General features: G+C 41.8%; 1 protein-coding gene across 4 annotated transcripts; it reads left to right on the top strand.

The window, feature by feature from the left end:
* Window positions 1-306: 306 nt before the first annotated feature.
* ST7L (suppression of tumorigenicity 7 like) lies at window positions 307-21302 on the top strand. Of its 4 annotated transcripts, none has more exons than XM_063177773.1 (16): window positions 307-514; window positions 1814-1896; window positions 2806-2965; window positions 3449-3503; window positions 4029-4144; window positions 5991-6069; window positions 6514-6668; window positions 6791-6888; window positions 7305-7419; window positions 9166-9238; window positions 9865-9967; window positions 13069-13219; window positions 13359-13451; window positions 15967-16106; window positions 20455-20524; window positions 20768-21302. In XM_063177773.1, exons 1-15 carry the CDS (start codon window positions 307-309, stop codon window positions 20506-20508), a joined length of 1683 nt encoding a protein of 560 aa, XP_063033843.1. In that variant the 3' UTR covers window positions 20509-20524; window positions 20768-21302. The 4 variants fall into 4 exon arrangements, with proteins under 4 accessions (XP_063033843.1, XP_063033845.1, XP_063033844.1 ...); XM_063177775.1 differs by having other exon boundaries at window positions 392-464; XM_063177774.1 differs by having other exon boundaries at window positions 418-486.
* Window positions 21303-21443: the final 141 nt, after the last annotated feature.

The following is a 21443-nucleotide window of genomic DNA, read 5'->3' as shown; positions in this document are numbered from 1 at the left end:
TGCCCCATGGACTGAGACGGCCGGGAGCCGTAGACCGGAAGCGCGGCCGCCGCCATATTAACCGCGGGCAGACGCCGTGCCGGCACCATCGCAGGAACGGGCACGTTTCTCGCTACCGGGAGCACGGCGGCCGTGGACTTGCCGCGCCCCGGAGCCTCCGGGCATCCCAGCTGGGGTGTGGGGGATGATCAGTGCGCGTTTCGCCCTGGAGTAGCAGCGACGGGGTCGGGGAGCGGGCTCCCCACGCTGGCGGAGCCCCGCCCCGGTGCTGTACCGCCCCTGTCCCGGCGTGCCCCGCCGGCGGTGATGGCGGAGGGCAGCGGCAGCGCCGGCGGCGCGAGCGGCCGGGGGCCGCCGTGCCCCGGGGCGGCCTCGGCGTTCCGGCGCTGGGAGCAGCTGCGGCGGCGGGCTGCGACACCCTGGGCCCGCGGGCTTCTGGCCGCGGCCGCCGGGCTCGGGCTCCTGTACGCGGTGCTGCGGGTGCCGGTGCGGCTCCGGGACGGCCTGGCGGCCGGTGAGGGCGTCAGGGGGGAACGGCGCGCCGGGGGGAGGCGGACCCTGCCCGTGGAGTCCCCAGCGGTGTCCGGGCTGTGTCGGCGACCCAGCGGCACCGGGCAGGGACTGTCCCGCTGTGCCGCGCTCCGGCGGGCGGCTCCGCACCTGCCGTGCGCGCGTCTGGGACCCGCTCGGGAGGAACGTTGGGGGGCTGGAGTCTGTCCAGAGAAGGAAACGGGTCTGGAGCCTCAGGAGCGGCTGAGGGAGCTGGGAAGGGGCTCGGCCTGGAGAAAAGGAGGCTCAGGGGGGCCTCGTGGCTCTGCACAGCTCCTGACAGGAGGAGACAGCCCCAGGCCGGGCTGTGCTCCAGGGAGCAGGACAGGACCGCCAGCTGTGCCAGGGGAAGTTCAGGTTGGACATCTGGGGGAATTTCTTCATGACAAGATTGGTCAGGCTTTGGAATCGGCTGCCCAGGGAGATGATGGAGTCCCCACCCATCGTGGCGCCCAGGGAAGAACAGGACCTGGCACTCAGTGGTCTGGTCTTGTTGGCAAGGTGGAAATTGGTCACAGGTTGGACTCGATAAGGTCGTTTCCAAATTGATATTCTGGTTCTGTGAGTGTGTCCCAGCCGTGCCTGCAGGCAGGTCGTGCATCCCACCTTTGCTCAGTGGCACACTGAGCTTGTCCCCAAACCCGGGTCTGGGACACGGCCGAGGACTGGGCAGTCCTGGGGCAGCTGAAGCCAGCCAAGGCCCTGCCCCGGTGCTGCTGCGTGCTCCCACCTGGGGCTCTGTCAGGCTGGAGCCCTGCCTGTCCCTGTCCAGCCTGCGCTGGTGGCAGGTGACAAGGCTGATGTGCAGTTTGAGTCCAAACCATGGCCAGAGCACCTCTGGATAACTGCATTCTCTGCATTGTTCTCTTGATAGCAGGAGGGAGAATGTTTGTTAGCACTGTATATAAACCTGTATTAGAGCAGAATGATTTTTTTCTTGAAATGAAATGATGTATTAAATTGGCTTCTTGTGGTTCACCAGCCACTGTATGGGTGAAACTGTAAGATGCTCTGTCTATAAATGTACAGTGATTTTTTTTTTTTTTTTTTTTTTTTTTGTTGGGGTATAAAAATTGGCTGTCACAGGTAGATACAAACAAAATAAAACATGGTGAGGGTTCCCATGTGTAGTATTATAAAACTGCTAGGGCTGTAGTGTGCTATGTGCTATGTATTTGCATGATATTTGGCATTCTTTAATAGACAAGCTATTTATCTTTTTCAATTCTACTTATTAAGTCTTTGGTTTTGTTTCTCTTAACAGTGACCATGTTCTTAAGCACTTTGACTCCAAAATTCTACTTTGCCCTGACAGTAACTTCATCTTTTATATCTGGACTGATATTTGTAAGTAGCCACTTCTTTTCTTTTAAACAACTTTAGCGCCTCTCAGATGACTTTATGAGGGGTAAAGGGAGTGAATATCAGACTCTAGAGGGTGCCTTTGTGCTGGGAAGGAACTTCTCTGATGTATTGTTGCAGCGCTTTTGCTGTGTTGTGTGTTGGGGCTGTATGAGTCTGAGAAGATAACTTGTGTGGAATACTGGAATGATTTACCTGCCCTGCACAGCTCCAGCTGCCCCCTGGGGCCTGTCACTGCTCACCAGAGAGAGCAGACAGGCTCAGGATCCACGCTGGTCCAGGGCTGACAGTTTGCTGTAGTCCTTGAGGGCTTGTGATATGTAGGTATTTTAATAGCCTCAAAAAGAGATGGTATTATTTTTGGCCCAGAATTTCTGCTAAGTGACTGTCATTGCTGTTAACTTAACCTTGTCCCTTTGTTAGACTCGCTCTGGTTAGCAGAACATCTCAGTTTAATGGGCCATTTTATCCTTTATTCTTTTAGATTATTTTTGTGAAATGAAAAAAATACCCCTGTGCTGAATACTACAAATTTGGTACTGCAGGTAGGGCTGCAGCTTGAAATATCCTCACCAGAAAAGAGGATATAATGTTTTTTTGCCTATGTTCACAGTTTCCCTATACAGGTACTTGTGAAAGGGTTTTGGAGTTACCCTAATGACTTTGGGAGGGAGGAGCATAACATTTGACTAAAATATTGCTGTTTTTTTCCAATCTCTTTCATGTTCATGTGAGTGATCCAAACTAGATCATTGGTGTTACTCTGTGTGGAGATAAGTTCCACCCCTGATCATTGGCAGGGGGATGGACTCGCTGTGAATGCTCTTTGTCCCTCCTGTTTGCTGGGAACGCGTCACTTAAGGAGCTTTCTGGTGCCTTTTTCTCCTGTGACAGGTGTTTGAGTGGTGGCACTTCCGAAAGTATGGCACATCTTTCATCGAGCAGGTTTCTGTGAGCCACCTGAGGCCCCTCATCGGGGGTGCAGAGAGCAGCCCCCCAGCCCCAGCAGCCTTCTCGGCCGGGGAGAATGAGAGCAGCAGGCAGAACATGCCAGGTGATTCCTCATGTGTGCCAGCAGCTTTCCCTAAGCTTTGAGGGGGCTTTGAATAGCTTTAAAGTGCTTGTACTTAGCCTTTCACAAAGTCTACATCTTACAAAGTGTTTTGTTAGTAGTGCTAAAAATAAACTAAATAATAATGGTTTTTCACTCTAAACCATTCATTGTTAAAGATATGATTTAGAAAATGTTATACATTTAGCTAAAACTGTTTCAGTAGTTATTTACTGTTCTAAAGATAAATATTGCATGAGTGTGCATGAATTACTTAATCTTCTTGCTCTGTGCTTTTGTACCCCAGCAATGTTGGGGAGCAAAAATATTTATGGAATAGCAGAAGTTTATGAAGATGATGATTGCATAATAATAAAATTAAAGCAGGTTTTGAAAACAACTGATTTGCTTTCCTGCATTTTAATGTCAAGGTAGTATTTTCTGTGCTTTTAATTTAAAAAATACTTTTATTTTGTTATTCCTCAGAGTGCAAAGTGTGGCGAAATCCTCTCAATCTTTTCAGAGGGGCAGAGTATAGCAGGTATTAATTTTCTTGCTTTCCACTGCATATCTTTAAATTTAATCAGGGGCATGCACATGACTTCTTCACAGAGGTTGCACTGGTAATGTCAGGAGACAGCTGGAGACCTGCAAGATTATAGGGGTGATTGATACCAATCCTGTGTTTTAAAGGCACCAAGCCAAGCTTTGGCAGTTTCAATGTTAAGAACAAAAATATTACTGTAACATCGGGGCTTTTTGAGAGTAAAGTAGGAAAAAAAAGCTTTATTCAGAGGTTGACATGGTGATTATCAATCTAAATTCTCTTTTATTAAACTATATTGTAAGTCTCCTAGTGTTACTTCATGGGAGAAGCTGCTTTCTAGGAAGCCAGTTCCTAAGTTGTTTAGAACTTTACAGGTTATTGAACAGTAGTACTTGAAACTTTGTGTTAGAAGCTTTAGTCTTTTATTACAGATTTTCTGCACTAGGCACATCAGATATCACCTTGATATCAGCATTGCTCATTGCTATGAATGCCTCTTACTGAAATGTGTTCTTTCAGGTACATGTGGGTGACTGGGAAGGAGCCTCTTACTTACTATGACATGAATTTGTCTGCTCAAGATCATCAGACCTTTTTCACATGTGACACAGATGCTCTTCGGCCTTCAGACACAGGTACTGATGTGTGTGTAAGGTGTGGAAGTCTTGGACAGGGCCAAGGGTGTGTTTTCAGTGAACTTGAAAATAATGCAAGTTTTTGTCACATATTTCATGAAACTACAGCCTTTCTCAACTACCAAAGAGGTTTAATAGATGTAGGGGATCATAGAGTGGTTTGGGTTGGGAGGGGTCTTAAGGCCCATCCAGTTCCATCCCCTGTCATGGGCAAGGACACCTTCCACTAGACCAGGCTGCTCCAAGCCCCTTGAAATTTAGTGTTTAGTGAAATTTAGTGGAAAGACGTTGTTTTACATTGTGCATTCTCTACAACTTTAGTGCTGTCATGGTCCTGATACTTTTTAAGATCTCACACATTTCAAATAATTAACACAGTATTGCAAACCTCAACAGACAAAATGTGGTCTCATTTAAACCTTAGTAATGAATAGTGCACTCTCCAGATTTTTTTCCTTGTGTTCCACATGTTCAGTGCAGAAAATGTTCTTTACCTGGTTATTGTCAGAGTGGGTGTGAATTATTGTCAATTTGTCACATTCCAGAGGTGTTCCTTGTCAGCTGACTGTGACATGTTTGATATGAAAGATGTGTTTTTATTTCACAAAAGGGAGTGAATTGTCTCGCTTGCTGAGCCAAGACTAATATTTTGTTTCCGAAAGAAAACTCAAATATTTTTCCACGTTATTCTTGCTGGACAGCAGGAGGTTTTGTTCCAAAAGAAACATGTATAGATTCTTCAGTTTTCTTATCGTCCTTGAGATAGGCCAGATATAGAACTCCATGAATGTAAGGTTTTGGAGCTCTTTCAGGACTGGTTTTTAGTGTGAAAGTTAATAATCCTGCATAGAAAATGGTAGCTCTGAATGTGTTGTTTTCCTTGAAGCTGGTTTTCAGTTTGTGTTTTCCAGTTTTACCGAATGGAAGCATGGTAGGAGGAGTTTAGAGTCATTGCACTGAAATAATTTTGAATTCAAGTTGTAGTTCAAGGGACACTTCTGAATAGATTTCACCCTTTTTACTTGTTCCCAAACCAAATAAGCTGATAAATTATATCTTGAATTGGCTTCACCTTGTGATGCGACTCAGGTGTGCTTTGTAAATTTAAAAATAAATTGTTAACCCTTCATGATCTGACAGTTGTCGAAAAATAATCATGGAACAGAATCCCAGAATATTTTGGGCCGGAAGGGACCTTAAAGCTCATCCAACTCCACCCCCTGCCTTGGCAGGGACACCTTCCACTATCCCAGGTGCTCCAAGCCCCATTGTCCAGTCTGGCCCAGCTGCTTAATATTTTAGTATAAAACTCTACCTGTGCAAGACACCACTTACTCCATCACCTGTGCAAGACACCACTTACTCCATCACTGTTTCCTTTGAAGTTCTGTTTGAAAGCTTAAATTAAAGTTCCTTGCAGGTCTATGCAAGAACCTGTGTTTAACAATTGCTTCTGCCAAGCTTTCAACAAGTCTTGGGAAACGTTTCCAAAAATCTGTAGCAATTTAGAAATTGTACATCTGCCTGGTTATGTAAGCTGTGTCTATGCTCCGTGTAGGAGTTCTGAAATGGTCAGTGAGGAATCTTCCTGGTGGTGTTGCTTTCTTAAACTAAATTTGGGCTGTAATAAGCTGTTGCAAGAATTTGGTGCTTATGGTAGGAACAGGCTGAAATTCAAACACATGTTTGTTCTTCCTTATAACAATTGTACAGCAAACAGGAGTTTTCAGAGTGGAAGGGAATGTTAATTAGGGCTGGCTCCATGCAGCTAGTGTTGCCTGTGCTGACTCCCAGGTCTTTCACAGGTGTCCATGTCCCTCACAGCCTTTCTGTGTGTTTTCCACAGTTATGCAGAAAGCGTGGAGAGAGAGGAACCCGCAGGCCCGCATTAAAGCAGCATATCAAGCTCTGGAGTTGAACAATGAGTAAGTTTGTACATTCAGTTGCTGTATTTCTGGTGTGAAGGATTAAGTGGAAGGATACTGAGCACACTATCAGTTTCTTCATCTAATAATTCACTTACAGCAAAGTTCTGAATGCTTAAGGGGGACTCTTAAGACTGGGACTTGCACATGGGGCTGTAAATTGCCCTGGAATATTGAACTCTTCTACTAAAAACATCTTTTTTGCAGCTTTTTTTCTTAAATTGCTGTGTTAGTGTGCAATAACAAATGAGAGATCATATTCAGCTATGGAGCAGTCGTAATTGGATATAAGATCATGTATTTCAGGGATGGTATCATGGTACAACTGTACTTGGAATTCACAGATGCCACTCCTGTAAAGGAATTAAAAATACTCTGTAGCATAAACCAAAAAATTTCACCCTTAACTGTGATACACTTTGCTATGTTGTCTTGTTATTTCAGTTGTGCTACTGCATATGTCCTCCTGGCTGAGGAAGAAGCAACAACTATTGTGGATGCTGAGAAATATTTCAAGCAGGCTCTGAAAGCAGGAGAAATGATTTACAAAAAATCTCAGAACTGCCATTCCCAGAGCCCCCAGCATGAAGCACAGCTGAGTAAGGACTTTGAATCACATGAACTCCTGGGTTTGTGTGAGCAGAAATGTAAAGATAAAGTTATAATTAGGAGAGGTAAAGATTGAAACTGATAGACTAATTCTTTTTGTCTTTGTAATCAGGAAGAGATACCAATGTATTGGTGTATGTGAAAAGGAGACTAGCTATGTGTGCCAGGAAACTTGGCAGAATACGAGAAGCAGTAAAAATGATGAGAGATGTAAGTAAAAGTAAAAAAAACTAACTGAGTTAACAATTGTTTTCAATCACATTGTTCTAATTGATGAGTTTGAGTTCATTTCTAGGCATCATAATTAATCTCATTGAATTATTTTGCCATGGGTTCACAGATGATTGAATGGGGCATTCTGTAACCTGGTCTTGTAGGAGATGTCCCTGTCCTTCTGCTGTGGCAGGGGGCTGGAATGAGATGAGCTTTGATTGCTTCTGACCCAAACCATTCTGTGATTTTATGAAATGATGCAATTCTTTTCACACTACTTCTGTGCCAGTCTCTAGCACTCTGAGACAGAAGGACATTAAAAAGCCCTAGATTATTGTACTGATTTCTCTTAAGTATTTCAATTATTCAACTGCAATTCTACATGTAATTTATTTCTCTTTACTGATTTGCAGTTGATGAAAGAGTTTCCACTTCTCAGTATGCTGAATATCCATGAAAACCTCCTAGAGGCCCTTCTGGAGTTACAGGCTTATGCAGATGTCCAGGCAGTTTTAGCCAAGTATGATGGTAAGTGATGCCTGTTGGAAAATGTGGGTGTTTTTGAATAAGAGAATAAGTGAGATGGGCAGGGGATGTCTGTCCACAGGCAGGAGTGACCATGACCTCAGCAAGGTGAGCAGACTCCCTGCAGTAACAAATAGGTGCTTGTGGAGTGCAGGTCAAGTTCTCCTTTTGACTGCTGAGGTCAAATCTAGGCAAACTAAATTGCATAGGAATTATTTTCTGTGGTTTTAAGTTACTGCTAATCTGTAAAAAAATCCTTGCTTCAATTCAAGGATTATTTTAATTAATCTCTTCTACATCCCTGGATATGCCTAAATTCATCAGCCTTTTTCAGCCAGCACATAGCCCTGTAAGTAATTGATGTAAATAAGCTGGAAAAGGTCATTTTCCTTTTTGTCATCTTCCAGGCTTGGCCTTGTGCTTCTGTAATACTGAGGTTGTTTGTCAGAGATTAGCAGTGTGCAAACATGCTGCTGCTGGAGATTAGTGGTGTGCATCAAATGGTGTTGCTTGCTTTCACTTTGTCTTGATTAGTAGGTTTCGGATATTGTGCAAGTCTAAATAGAGGTTAATAAAGTATATACTTATTTTTTATTGCCCTCAGTTTTGCCACCTGGATAGTGCTCACTTCATGAGTGTACAAAAGGCTGCTGTCAAAGCAGGGCCTTAAATCACCTTTGGAATGGAGGGGACATAGCAGTATTTTATGACAGTTATTGTCAGAAGTTGTTGAGTTCTGTCTTATGTCAATTCTTTATCACCTCAGGGAATCAAAAGTATGATATTTTTGCCCAAATCCTGTGCCACTTGTACATGGCCAGCCTAGCGCCCTGCTCCCATTCCTTGATCCTCTTCTGGGTTGATTCTTTTTAGTTTATGAAAACCATTTGCACTTTGCCCAGTGCTTCTTTCTGTTAACACCAGGAATTGTGACACTTTCTTAAGAAAGCAGCATTGCTGATTTTTTTCTGAGCATCTGGAGAAATGAGTACAAGCTTCAAACTCCCTGCAGCACCCCTGTGTTTGGCTTGACACAACAGCCAGGCTTGTAGTAAGTGATGGACAGGCCTAGGATGGGATTTACAAAAAAAGCAAGAACCATCTGACTATACACAACATGGTACTTGGGAATTAGACCCCAGACTTTGTCTGCTTTTAAAGTAAACTTGCACTGTGGAGTGCTAACCTTCTAATCTGTAATTGTCAGCTCAGACTTGGCTTCAGATATGCTATAAAGCTACAAGTAACAGAATTTTCCCCCATGGAACTGCAGGAGAACGGAAATCGCGTTTTTGTTAAAATTCATCTACCTGTCTGTAATGTAATTTTTTGCAGTCAGCTTCTGGTTAGTCTCTCAGTATTGTACAAAACTGTGTTAATGTACAGTTGCAAAATTAAGTAATGATCAGAACCTTACTTTAGATCTTTGTGGGTTAATGCAGGAAGTACATTCTGTTCTTGAGTGTATTTATATGCACATTTCTCCTTGGATTCTGTTTCAGTGTGTTGGTACATTTAGAAACAAAAGGTGACTCTCACCTAAATACAACTTTGAGTTTTCAATCTGAGATTGACTGGTGACTGTCAGGAAAAAGAAATTCAAAGTTTCTAATCACAGCTGAAATGTTCCAGATGTCAAATTCATTGTCTCGCATACCCAAGGGAAAAATCTTTAACTCAAGGGATGTGGGTTTAAAATGTTTGTATTGCCTTAGAATCTTACAGCTTAATTATTTTATTTTATCACAGATATCAGTCTTCCCAAATCAGCAGCAATATGTTACACAGCAGCTCTGCTAAAAGCCAGAGCTGTTTCAGAAAGGTAAGCAAGGATATGAGTGAAAACAATGGTTTGTTCCTGTATCTTGGGTTTGATGTAAAATATGAAGGAAAACGGTCTAAATCCTTCATGTTTTAAAATTACTTCTAATCTGTAAAGAAATCTTTGCTTTGATTATTTAAATTATTTTGTCTTTAGGATTATTTAAATTTTTTAGTCTTTTTTACATCCCTGGTTATGCCTAAAACTACTTTTAAACATCCATGAAGTTAGTACAGGGAAGGATGTTTTTCACAAGCCCGTGTATTGGCCAAGTGCTTTTGTGTAAATTCTGTTTTGAATGTTTTGCTTGGGATTTGTGTTTTGGATATTTGTGGTAGCTGATGCTGGCATTTCACCATGGTCTGATCCCAGCCCCACCTCCCAGCAGGTGATGCTGGAACAGGGAGCTGAAAGTCAGGATCAACATGGATTTTCATGTGTCATATGTCATGGGTAGCAGTCAAGATACCTGACTTAACATGAACATTTTTCTCCTAGAGGGGTTTGTTTATCTTTCTTGATAAATCAACCAATTTTTAATGAACTCTTAAGCTTGCAGTGCAAATAAACACCTGGTTAGCATTTATTATTTATTACTTTTGTTCAAGGTGGGTTTTTCCCTTCAGGTTCTCCCCAGAAACTGCCTCCAGGAGAGGACTTAGTACAGCAGAAATTAATGCTGTGGAAGCAATTCACAGAGCTGTGGAATTTAACCCTCATGTTCCAAAGGTAAGAGTATTTTATTTCCTGCTGGACCACTTGTAATGTATTCTGAAAAGTACTGTATTATAATGTAATTTTGTTATTGGAGCCTTTCTAGCCCTATATTTTCTTGAATTTGGTTATAACTCCCGCTATGGAGTTGTTAAAAACTTTAGTATTTATATAATAAATATTTTGTGGCTAGATTTTTTTTAAATAATAGTTCAAACAGGTTTTTTTTTTTTTGCACAAAAATTTAAACTTCAAATTTCCTAACTCATTGGAAATTCCAATAATGTATTACTGAAGGCCCTTTACTCTCAATAAGGGTGGACATTAATAAATAAATGTAGATATTTAAAGTCATAAAATAATCACAGAATGGTTTGTGTTGGAAGGGACCTTAAAGATATCTCATTCCAGGACCCTGCTTCCAAGTCCCTAAAGCCAAATTAAGTTCTCCAAACAATAATCGCTCTAGTATTCCAAACCCCTTTATTCTGCTGGGCTTCCAACCATGGCTCCATGGTTATTGAGAGATCTGCAGACACTTATTTTCTTCATCCACGTGTAAACAAGATTAGGAGTCTGTATCACCACAGGCTGTAATTTAATGTCTGGGATCAAAACATAGATTGCAAGAACATTGGGTGAAAATAAAGTCTTGCATTGCTTTTGACTGTACTAGGGATGCTTGCAGTGTGAACCTTGAAGCAGGAGGCTGGCTCAGTGCAGGGTCTAATCCTCTGCAAATGATGATGGAGCCCCAGTGGCTGCTGCTGGGGAGGCTGGAATGATCCGGCCGCTCCGTTCTGTCTGCCTGTCCAATCCAATAGAATGTGCACTGAGGAAGCTAATTGCTGGGAGAAATTGCTGCTTCTTTGCATGACTGATCAAGAGCGTAGCAAGTTCATTTCAGACAGTCTCAGACAGATTTTTCTTTAGCCTCTGCCTTTAGGGGCAGAAGATTATAATGCATTATCATTATCTAAAAGTTCTTTTGTTTTGGGTATCTTCCAGTTACTTCTGGAGCCTCATATACCTTTTTAAAGAAGTCAGAGATCGTTTCAAATGGGCTGTTGTTAAAATATGGTCTGTAGTTCTGCAGACACATGCAGGAACTGATTCCAGGTTTCAGTAACTTGATTTTCTCTTCTAATTGTACATCTATCCATTCTTCATGGGTTTTTTATTACAACATTGCCTTGAGGCACCAATTGGTTAGATGACAGAGCAGAATTTTACTGGTGCAGGCTGTTTAGAGCTCTGAAATGTTTATGGTCAGAGCAAACAAGTGAATAAGGGCAGAGAAGTGAAGCAGCTTGCCTAGTGGATCACAGACGGAGAAGAAAATGTGATCTTTGAATTTCTGCTCTGTTCTATCCCACAGACTAAAAAGGAGTGTGTAAAGCAGGAAATCCCTCTGTTCGCACACTGGATGAAAGTGATTGTCTTTGTTCAGAACGTTTTGCGTGAGGAAAATAAATTGTTTCTCTTTGTCCTGCTTTCACAAGATTGGGGCTTGTTTGGAAAGTTAGAACCAACTAGAAAAGTGGTCCTCTTAAGCCATTTCAAATTAGAAATCTGTAACTGCATTGTGGTACTTTATGAAACAGTCTTTTGCAGTCATCTTCTGAATATCTTAGAGATTTTTATTGTGTATAAAGACTTCAAAACTTTCAGTTCAGTACTGAGACACCTTCAGTACTGACACCTTCCCCGATTTATGCATAAACATGGATGTGAAAACCTGCCAGACTGGAATTTTTCTGTTTATGTGGTAACATGGGCTCAGGGAGAGCCAAAGCCTGGAGTTGAGCATTGGTGTGTTGTGGCAATACTTTCAGTGGAGCTTCACCACCACTGCTGGGTTTATATTCCCAGTTAGCATAATGGAAAAGTGGGCACTGTGGAGAGCATGAGGATTGGGTCAGGGGTCAGATATTTGAGACCATTTTCCCACAGCAGTGCTGTGTGAGTGATCCTTTACTGTGTTAAAAAAAAAAAAAAATGAAGAGGATTAGAGAGGATTAGCAAGAATATTACCCTCTGGAGTGCAGGCCCAAGGCACTGAGAGAAGAACCTAGCCAGGCAGCAAATGTGCTTTATTTGGCTGGGGCACAACCCCTCCTACATTCCTTGAAGAGTCTGAATGGGAAAAGTTAAGTCCTCAAACTGGATTAGTAAATAATCTCATAGTTTGTGGCATCTGCTGAAATAAATCGGTGAGTTAGCTGCATTCTTACACTTTGGGGGACACTCCAAGGAATTGCCAGCTACGTTGATCAAAGATGTGGATTAACTTTGGCTGTTATTGAATGAGACACTATATGGTAGGAGAGGACAGCTCACAGGTAAATACTAGAGCTGAAACTGTCATTCTTGTAAAAAGTAGTCATCTGTTTTTAAAAGCTAAGTTCAAATGAATACCTGACTTTTTTAGTGTAACATGAGAAAATGTGATACATTAAAAAATTGCATGTTCTATGTTGCAAATAAATAGGAAATTATTAATCTTTTTGTTCTTTGACCCCTCTGAGCATCCTATTTTCTGCTGATGGAGGAAGAGGGCTGAAATTGAAAAAATCTGAAATCAAAGATACTTTGTGGTTGCTCAGTAAGGCCACATGAAAGATTTTCCTGGGTTTGGTTTATTATTCTTCTTTTGGTTAGCATGCTGACACTTTCAGGTTTGCTTTTCATACTTCAGAGCTAACAAGTCCTCAACCACCTACCTTGAAACTTTCAGTGATGAAGTAATGGGCAAAAATACTGCTGGTTTGGGGTTTTTTATCAGCCTAAATTTGTCCCTCATTGGTATTGCACCTGCAGCATTATACTTAATGTCTGTTCCACAAGAATGTATTTTTGTCTTACTGAAGGTGTATGTTTTTTCTTGATTTTTTTTTTTTTGGTGTGTGTGAAAGCCTGATTTAAGAGTCATATACACAGGGAGTGTGTTTTGCTGCTTTTCATTCCTCACTTAGTGCAGCCTGGCTGCTGTGTGACAGAAGCTGGCCCTGGCCCCTTGTGCGCTCAGTTACGCCTAAAATGATCAATTATGTCTCACAATCAAAGGTTTTGGACCATTCCATGTAACCAGGTGTACTGTCTGTTTTTCCTTTCAGTATTTACTAGAAATGAAGAGCCTAGTGCTCCCTCCAGAGCACATTCTGAAGCGAGGGGACAGTGAGGCAGTAGCATATGCTTTTTTTCACCTCCAGCACTGGAAGAGGATAGAAGGGGCTCTCAATCTGCTGCACTGCACATGGGAAGGCAGTAAGTATCTACTGTTATTCTTTTCTGTGCAGTAGACTAGTCTCTCTGCCTTTACCCCCCTCAGACATGATTGGTTCTCTTTGTGAGAAGCTGGTTGCCTGATTAGATTCAGATCTAATATCACTCACCCTTTTTGCAGCATTTAGGATGATCCCATACCCATTAGAGAAAGGACATCTTTTCTATCCCTACCCGAGCTGCACAGAAACAGCAGACAGAGAACTGTTGCCAAGTAAGTGGTTTCTAAGCAGTAATGATAATAAAACACAGGCTAAGGACGTGTTCAGTTTGTGGTATTTTGTATTTACCTTACTGTGATTTTTTTAGTTTGAGCTTCCTGTGAAGGGGATTCAGCTATTTGTTGATGTCCCTCCCAGCATATCCTGAAGCACTTGACTTGTGTGTGTGGTAAATGGCAGCTAGATGCAGTAATAACCTAAGTCCTTCAGAGATTAAATCTGTGTGTGGTACATTCAGACTGAGTCCGGCCAACCTTGAGAATAACAAAGTTGACCATTTGTTAAAAATTGCTTTTAAAAGAATTCATGGATTTGATTGTAGCAAGGAGTCAATCCATGGTTCCAGTCCTGCATTGGGTATCCAGTAAAACCTGTCTGTGATCTTACAGAGAATCTTTGGGTAACTTGTAGTTCCTCCTGGAACTTTTTCTACATGTATTTCTATGGATTTATACTAACATTTGATACTGAAAAGTCTTTTCTAGCTGCTCTTTGCTTCAATGTTACTTTATGCAGTGATGGGCCTACATGTTTTTTTTCTACAAATAGACTATATCATTACTGCCTGTGCTCATGATATTTAGGAAAATAGCATTAATTTAGATTAGAATTGAGCTGTTAATTGTACATCTTAATTGAATTCCTTTGGGGTTGAACTTCTATATCTTGAAGAAACACAATTCCCCTGGGACTGGAAAGGGCTACTGCAAAAGCACCAGCAGCCCTTCAGAGACCACAGCTGTGGAAAGGAAAACTGCACAGACGTGTTTCTATTTAAAAGCCTGAAGTTATATTTAAAATGTGTAATTTAAATTTGCCCCCAGACTGCTTTAAATTACTCATTTCTCACTTATGCAGGATATTGCACAAGGAATTCCTTGGTTAGCAACTAACCCTAAATTGTAGACTTCCCAGCATAATTAAACACCAACACATGCAGATATTTCAACAGGATCACTCACGCATTCCTGTTTTGTTTTAAATATAGAGCTACCTATAAATAAAATCATCTTAACACTTTTATTGCAGTACTTCTTCAAGAAATCTTGACACTTAATTTTTTAAAAAATTATCTATTTAAAATAATGTTGACCAAACCATTGATTCAAAAAACCTGGTTTGGTCTGATGAGTAACACTTCTCAAATGTCTGTGAACGAATAGAATTAGCTTTAGTTGTCTTTACCTGTCTTGAATTTGATTTTAATTTCCCAATGTAGGAAAAGTTACTGCAAAAAGAATTAATTGCTACTTTTTAAGCATTTACTAAATTTTATTGCTCCATGTTTTAGAAATGAGGTGAGTTTCTATATAATATATATCGGGGTACCATTAACATCTCTGATGGATGTTAGACATGGATCTCCAAATAGTCTATGTAATTGTGCCCCAAAATCATATGATTAAAACCAAAACAAACCCTGAGCACTTTGCCATTAATGAATTGCAAGAGCACAAGACACTTTTGCTGGGTTTACTCTTCTAATGGTGCTTTAATGTGTTAGTATTCAGAAGCAGTAAGTGGGAAGGTTAAGTGTCTTTTTCCTCCACAGACTTCAGTTTAAGGAAGAATACAATTTTATTTTCTCATTTTACAAAAAAAGACTCATTTATAATTTGAGGTTTGTGTTAGATTTTAAAAACAGCTTGTCAAGAAGGGCAGTCCTTTTATGATTACTTATGTCTATAGAAACTATTTTTTCTTCATTTAAAAATTTTCTGAAATCATTAGATAGCAATCAGAGCTGGAGGTATCCAGAGCCAGTAATTGCAAATTCAGCCAGCAGGTCCTCGGCAAGTGACCAGTAGTAGTGTTGTGAGTGCTGAAAGCTCCACATGCCACCCTTAGCCTGGCTAATCACCTGCTTTGGATTCTGTTACCAGAAATTGGAAATTGCAAGGAGCTGCTATGTACAGAATTTATAACCCCGTCCTGGCACTGTTTTCTTTGAGGTCTGCTCTGTCAGCTGCTCTGAACAGATTTACTGTAGTCCACAACCAGAAGTCTTCAAAAGTACTAGGAAATAAATGTGTATGCAGCATGCTGGTTGTTTTGTACTTGCTCAGCTTCTTACGGGGTGTGGAGATGTGTTGTTCTTTCCAGGTAACAGGATTAGAGCTCTAGAGAGTTGAAAACACCTGAACTGTTTAGTTGGTTCAGGTAATTTTGACAACTTGTGAACTTTACTGGTGTTTCCTCTGTCCTGTTAGAAAAGTAGGTACTAAAAACTGAGCCTGATTAAATACTTCAAAAATAAAGCCCATGCAAGTGAAAAAGAAGCCTGGGAAGAGAATATTAATAATGAGAACAAATATGTGAAGACTCTTCATAATGAAAACAAGCATGTGATGTAGGGGAAAAATTTTTAAGAAGTTAAGTGCTGGAGCCTAAGATGTGCAGCAGGAGTCTTTCCTTCTGAAAGTTCAGAAATGAGTTATGAGGCCATAAATAATTCAGAAAGCAGTTCTTGATTATCAAATGTCAACATTCTTCATTTCTTCCTTTCAGCATTTCACGAAGTCTCCGTCTATCCCCAGAAGGAACTTCCCTTTTTCATCCATTTCACAGCAGGCCTGTGTTCCTTTTCAGCCATGCTGGCCCTCCTTACCCACCAGTTCCCTGAGCTGATGGTCATTTTTGCAAAAGCTGTAAGTACTGTGTCTCACGGGGCTTGCTAAGGTATCTTGTGGGTTTTTGGGAATTTTGAGGTCCAGGGCAAAGTAGCCTCTAGTCCATCTCATGCTTGTGGAGGATAAATTATTTTATCTGCTTTTATAAGAATCTTGGTAGTGACAAACACATGCTGAAATTTGGACAAAATGTCTACTTTGACAAGAGATTAACTATTACTGTTACATACCATGGCTTTGATTTGCTCTGTCATGGTTAGAGAGCAGCATTTCAGCACCAGAGAAATTTTTCCACAGAGCACTGTGGTGAGTATGGATTTTATCCTTGTGGAAGTGCACAACTGCAGTGGGAGAACCTCAAAAATTAATTTGTTGAGTGGAGATTATGAGCAGAATGAGTAAAAGACTCAGCTGCAGGAAACAGGTCTCTGTGAGCATTGAAAAGCCACAGCATGATGTAAATGGAATGGATGAGAACAGGTAAAGTAACTGGTGACTTCAAACCAGATTCAGAACTGAGTTTAGCTGTCACTTAACCTTTCAGGAGCTCAGCCAGTGGTTGTACATCTATTTTTAGGGTTTCTTTCCCTTACTTATTTGTTAGCGTCTTCTGTCTGTAACCTCATCATCTTTCCCTGGATTCTGGAAGCTGAGGAGCAAAGTGCATAGGCAGCTTCCAGTTCCAACTTCTCAAACTTCTCCAAGCAGTAAGTGTGGCCTTTACTGAACTGTGGATCTCGTGCAGTAGAGCAGAGTAGCAAATAAAGAGCTCTGAACTCTTAAGGGAATCATTTATTCTGGCTTTGCTAGTCAAAATAGAGGGTAAAAGACATTTGCATCCTGGCTGGTTGAATGCAACAGGTAATGGAGACCCAGGAGGAAAGCCTTTGTTTTTTGAGAATACTTTGTTCCTAGGAGTGTTGGCTTTACTGGCGAGCCCAGTCTAGTGTCCAAGTCATGCAGGTCGGAGAGTGGGGCCTCATTTCCACACAGTGGTGTTGATCTTTATGCTGGAAAACGTAGTTGGACATGCCAGTGACAAATTTCAGTGCTGCTCATAATTGGCTGGGTTCATAGTAACTTGGGGCTAACTATTTGTTTGATTAATTTTGTAAGGGCTGCATTAGCAAAGTTGTATGATTTCCAAAGAGATACAAGGTCAAATGTTATGGTAACAAAGAATTGCTTGGTGAAGTTCTCTGCTGGGTTTCTTGAACTTGTAAGAAACAATGATACTCAACATCAAAGTAACATTTCTGTTTTGATTGCTCACAAACAGGGGTCCTACAACTAGATAACTTTAAAGGTCCCTTCCAACCCAAACCATTCTGTGATTCTATTTCTGTTAGTAGATATCTTCAATAGTTTTACTACAGATAATGCTTTGATGGCTGCTAACACTCTATACATACTCTCTTGTCTTCTGGAGGTCTGTAGCAGTAGCATCTACTTGCATTTTCATACCAAAAATGGAAGATTATCTTCTATTTAATGATACCAGCCTTTCCACTCAAGCGTACTCTAATAAAGCAATTATTATTTGTTATATTGAGCATTTTATCTTCAAGTAATTCTAGTGCTTCAGGCTTTTAAAATTATTTTTCCTATGTATTTCATTACTTCAAGTATTTTTAATCTTACTGTTCTTTAACTTACTAAATATAATAATTTGAGATAATAAAGTTCTAGCTGGTATTTCTGGAGTGCTTTGGCTGTAGATAAAAGCAATGCAAAATGTATTTCCAACTCTTGAATTTCCAAGAAACCTAGAACACAGTTTTAGGAATGGCAGTTGGAAAGTATTGTGTATATGGAATTTTTCACTGTAAATCTCCAAGCAGTGACTCCTTAGATTACATTTCAGTTACTTCTTAATCAAACTCTTTTTCCAGCAGTTGAATCCACAGCAAGCTGAATGCCTCAGAAGGGGTTTAAGAAGTTGAATACCTTTCTATGGACTTGAAAAGTCTGAGTTTACATATTTTCATTTGTTAGTGCTTGAGTTTGTTTCCTCCATAATAAATCACAGGGTAAACCTTGGCAAATTGCTAAAAATATTCCAAGTGGCCAAAAATCACAAGGAAGCATTTAGTAGTTCCAATGTACACAGTGTGATGCAGCGGCGGCCGGAGCGCTGGCAGCGGGACCGCGGCCCTGCGAGCCGGCGCCACGGGGATTTCTGCTGTGCTGCAGCCCCGCGGCTCTGCAGGTGCTGGGGACTGCTGCTGGCAGAGCCCTGGGCGTTTACTGATGCACTTGGAGCCCGTGAGGGTGCCCAGAGCAGCCGTGGCTGCCGAATCCCTGCAGCGTCCAAGGCCAGGTTGGGTGGCGCTTGGAGCAACCTCAGATGGTGGAAGGTGCCCCTGCCCTTGACAAGGTGGTGAAATTAGGTGATCTTTAAGGTCCCTTTCAACCCAAACTATTCTATGATTCCGTGATAACTGTGTGAGTTGGTGCTGCTGAGGACAGTGGGACAGGCAGTGGCAGAAGATCCACAGGGGCTGCAGTACCAGCAGGTGCTCCCTGGGCCTCGCTGTTTCTTTCACTCAGATTTCTGATCTCTTGGAGAATCACTGGTCTTGATCATCAGACAGCTCTGTTTCTGAAATAGCTGCAGTAAGTGACAGAAGGTAGGAATGTATGCAAATGACAATAATCTGAACTGTCTGCAGAAGCTGAAAAATGCTGCTAGATAAAACAGCTTATGTCAAAATTGCAGACAAAAGGGTCTGTTTGTTTTTTCATTCAGTATGAATTTTTATTTTTTAATAATTACATAGATGGAGGACTAGGTGGACGTATATCATCTTGCAAAAGTGAGGTTGCACAGTTCCTTCTGTAATACAAGACACCAAGAAGAGCACCAGTGACACAGAGTGATAGCAGGCACTGTAAACAGATCTCAAAAGTTCCTGAAAACAATGAACCTACCCTCATAGAGTCACAGAATGGTTTGGTGGGAAGGGACCTTAAAACCCATCCAGTTCCACCTCCTTCCACTACCCCAGGGTGCTCCAAGCTCCATCCAGCCTGGCCTTGGGCACTTCCAAGCGTGGGGCAGCCACAGCTTCTCTGGACAATTCCAAGCAGATCAATCCCATTTTTTACATCAGAACTTTGTTACTGGAATAGACCAGTGTAAATTATTATTAAAATACTGAAAAAATAGTGCAGCAATGTTCCTGCTGTATCCTACTGAAAACAACTTTATTTTTCAGGGAATTGGACAAAATCCTAAGACAGTCCCTGTTCCAAAGTGGTTTTATATGGATTGCTTGATACTTTCACAACAAAGAAAGAAGTCATGGGATTTAAATTAAAAATTGGCTAATTTTTGTGATTGCAAGATTAGGAGAAAACATTCTTCATTCTGGCTGTTCCCTAGCTCCCTGTTGGAGGATTCCTTGCCATTTTGTCTGTGGCAGCTGTCTAGGGACAGAAAATAGGGCAAAGCAGAGCCGTGTCTGGCAAGTTCTGCTTTATGTGACACTCTGCTTTACTTTAAGAACAAATCCCCCTACCACTTTCCCCAAAGCTCATTAAGTGAGACTGGAGAATTAACTTTTTAGCCAGCTGCTGAACTTTTCATATTTATAAACACTTGAGTCTTTTGCTTATCTAAGAGAAAATGTGTATAGTTTGGAGATGTGCACTTCCCTGCCAATGTGCAATGAGTGGTTCTACACTTGGTAGGGAAAAAAAAGCCTGAAGTTTCCTGTCAGAGCTGAGTGTCGATGCCAAGGGCAAAGGTTTCTTGCCTTGCTAATCTACATCTTAACTCATGCACTTAATGTGAAGGTGCCACACGCTAACAGGCAGGGAAGAAGCCCACTGCAAGGAAAAGCACCTACACTGCTGTGAATGTTATGTTTTAAAAGCCTTTTTAATGTAATATTTGAGGTTATGATAGAAGCCAGGAGGGCCAAAGTGAAACTTTCAAAGTAAATGAGTCCTGTTGTTGCTAACTCATGAAATGAGGGTTTGCACAAGGATAACCTGAGTGCCAGCAGAATATCTGGGGGATGGGTTGAGAAGGTGCAGGGGAGTTTGCATGATTTGTTTTAGCCTAATCTTACTTCTGGAACTGTTTAGATGGCATCTAGAATATGGATCCCGTCTGGAAGCACAGACTGGTCTTGTGGATGGGCTGTTCCATTGGGTCAGTGACCTGTAAATAATCTGTGCCTGAATATTGAAAAAATTGGGTGATTTCTAAGGTCCCTTCCAACCTAAAGAGTTCTGTGATTCTCTGAAAATCCGCTGTCCTGTGCTCCCTGGTGTGTTGAGCCCTGAGGGCACAGTGCTGAGCAGCTGGCAGAGTGGCAGTGTGGAGGAATGCCATCCTAACCGTGGTGTTTCTGCCCAGGTGCTGCGGGTGCTGTGGCCAGTGAGTGCTCCCAGCGTTCTGGCCTCCAGCTGAAGGGACTGCGCCCGGGGTGAGTGCACGAGCCTGGGCTGGGCCTTCCAGAGGCTGCTGCTTCTTCTGTGTGTCTGCATTGATGTCTGATGTTTACAGCGTGCCTGTTGCATGGCATCAGCAGCGAAGGGGTTGGAATTCTGTTGCCCTGAGGGCAAGACACAGGGTGGTTTTTGCTCATACTTTGAGTATACCTCACAGCTGCAGAAGGAAGTTGGTTTGGAAACTGAGCTGATTTATGGTTGTGTTGTGTTTCTTCCAGTGCTTTGGGACTCTTCTTTCACCCTTCATCTTCACTCTGGAACACACTGAGGACCTGCTGCTGTCCAGCCCCTGGCATCAGCTGACTGGTGTGACTGGCGTGTATTTTCCATGATAGTTTGATTTTATTCTTATGAGCCTCACTTGGTGGTTGGCTGAACCCCAGTTGTGGGAGCCAAGGAAGAAATCTGGGCTCTTCAAACTGATATCCTTGACTGGCTTCCATGCTCATGGTGCTTAACATGTGAATTTCTCCTTTGGCCTTAATCTGTAATCATCTAAGAAAATAGTTCTTGTTGAGCAATAGTTTATTGCTCTCTAAATCAGTTGGACAACGGGAAGCTCATACTTCCTCTGTAAGAAAGGAGAATACACAAACTGAGCAGGTGTTTGGAGTACTGATGCTTCCTTCTCAGCTGCAGATGCACCAGATACTTGGCTTAGATTTAATTTCATAAGCCTTTTTCAAAATATTTGTTAACAGCAAAGTATGGTTCTGCTTTCTTTATTAAAAGGTTGCTACTTAACACATTGAATTTGTTGACTTCTTAAGTGTCTGTTAAATATAGATTACAATGTGCAAACAAAGATTTGTTTCTTCTCTATCGTATGAGCTTGCATTACTCAAGGAGATGGTAAACTCCTCTGTTTCACATTACTACTTTAGATTTAATTGT

Source organism: Melospiza melodia, chromosome 28 (assembly GCF_035770615.1).
Source record: "Melospiza melodia melodia isolate bMelMel2 chromosome 28, bMelMel2.pri, whole genome shotgun sequence".
NCBI classification, from domain to species: Eukaryota; Metazoa; Chordata; class Aves; order Passeriformes; family Passerellidae; genus Melospiza; species Melospiza melodia.
The sequence above is the reverse complement of the archived record's forward strand: the minus strand, read 5'-3'. Positions and strand labels throughout refer to the sequence as shown.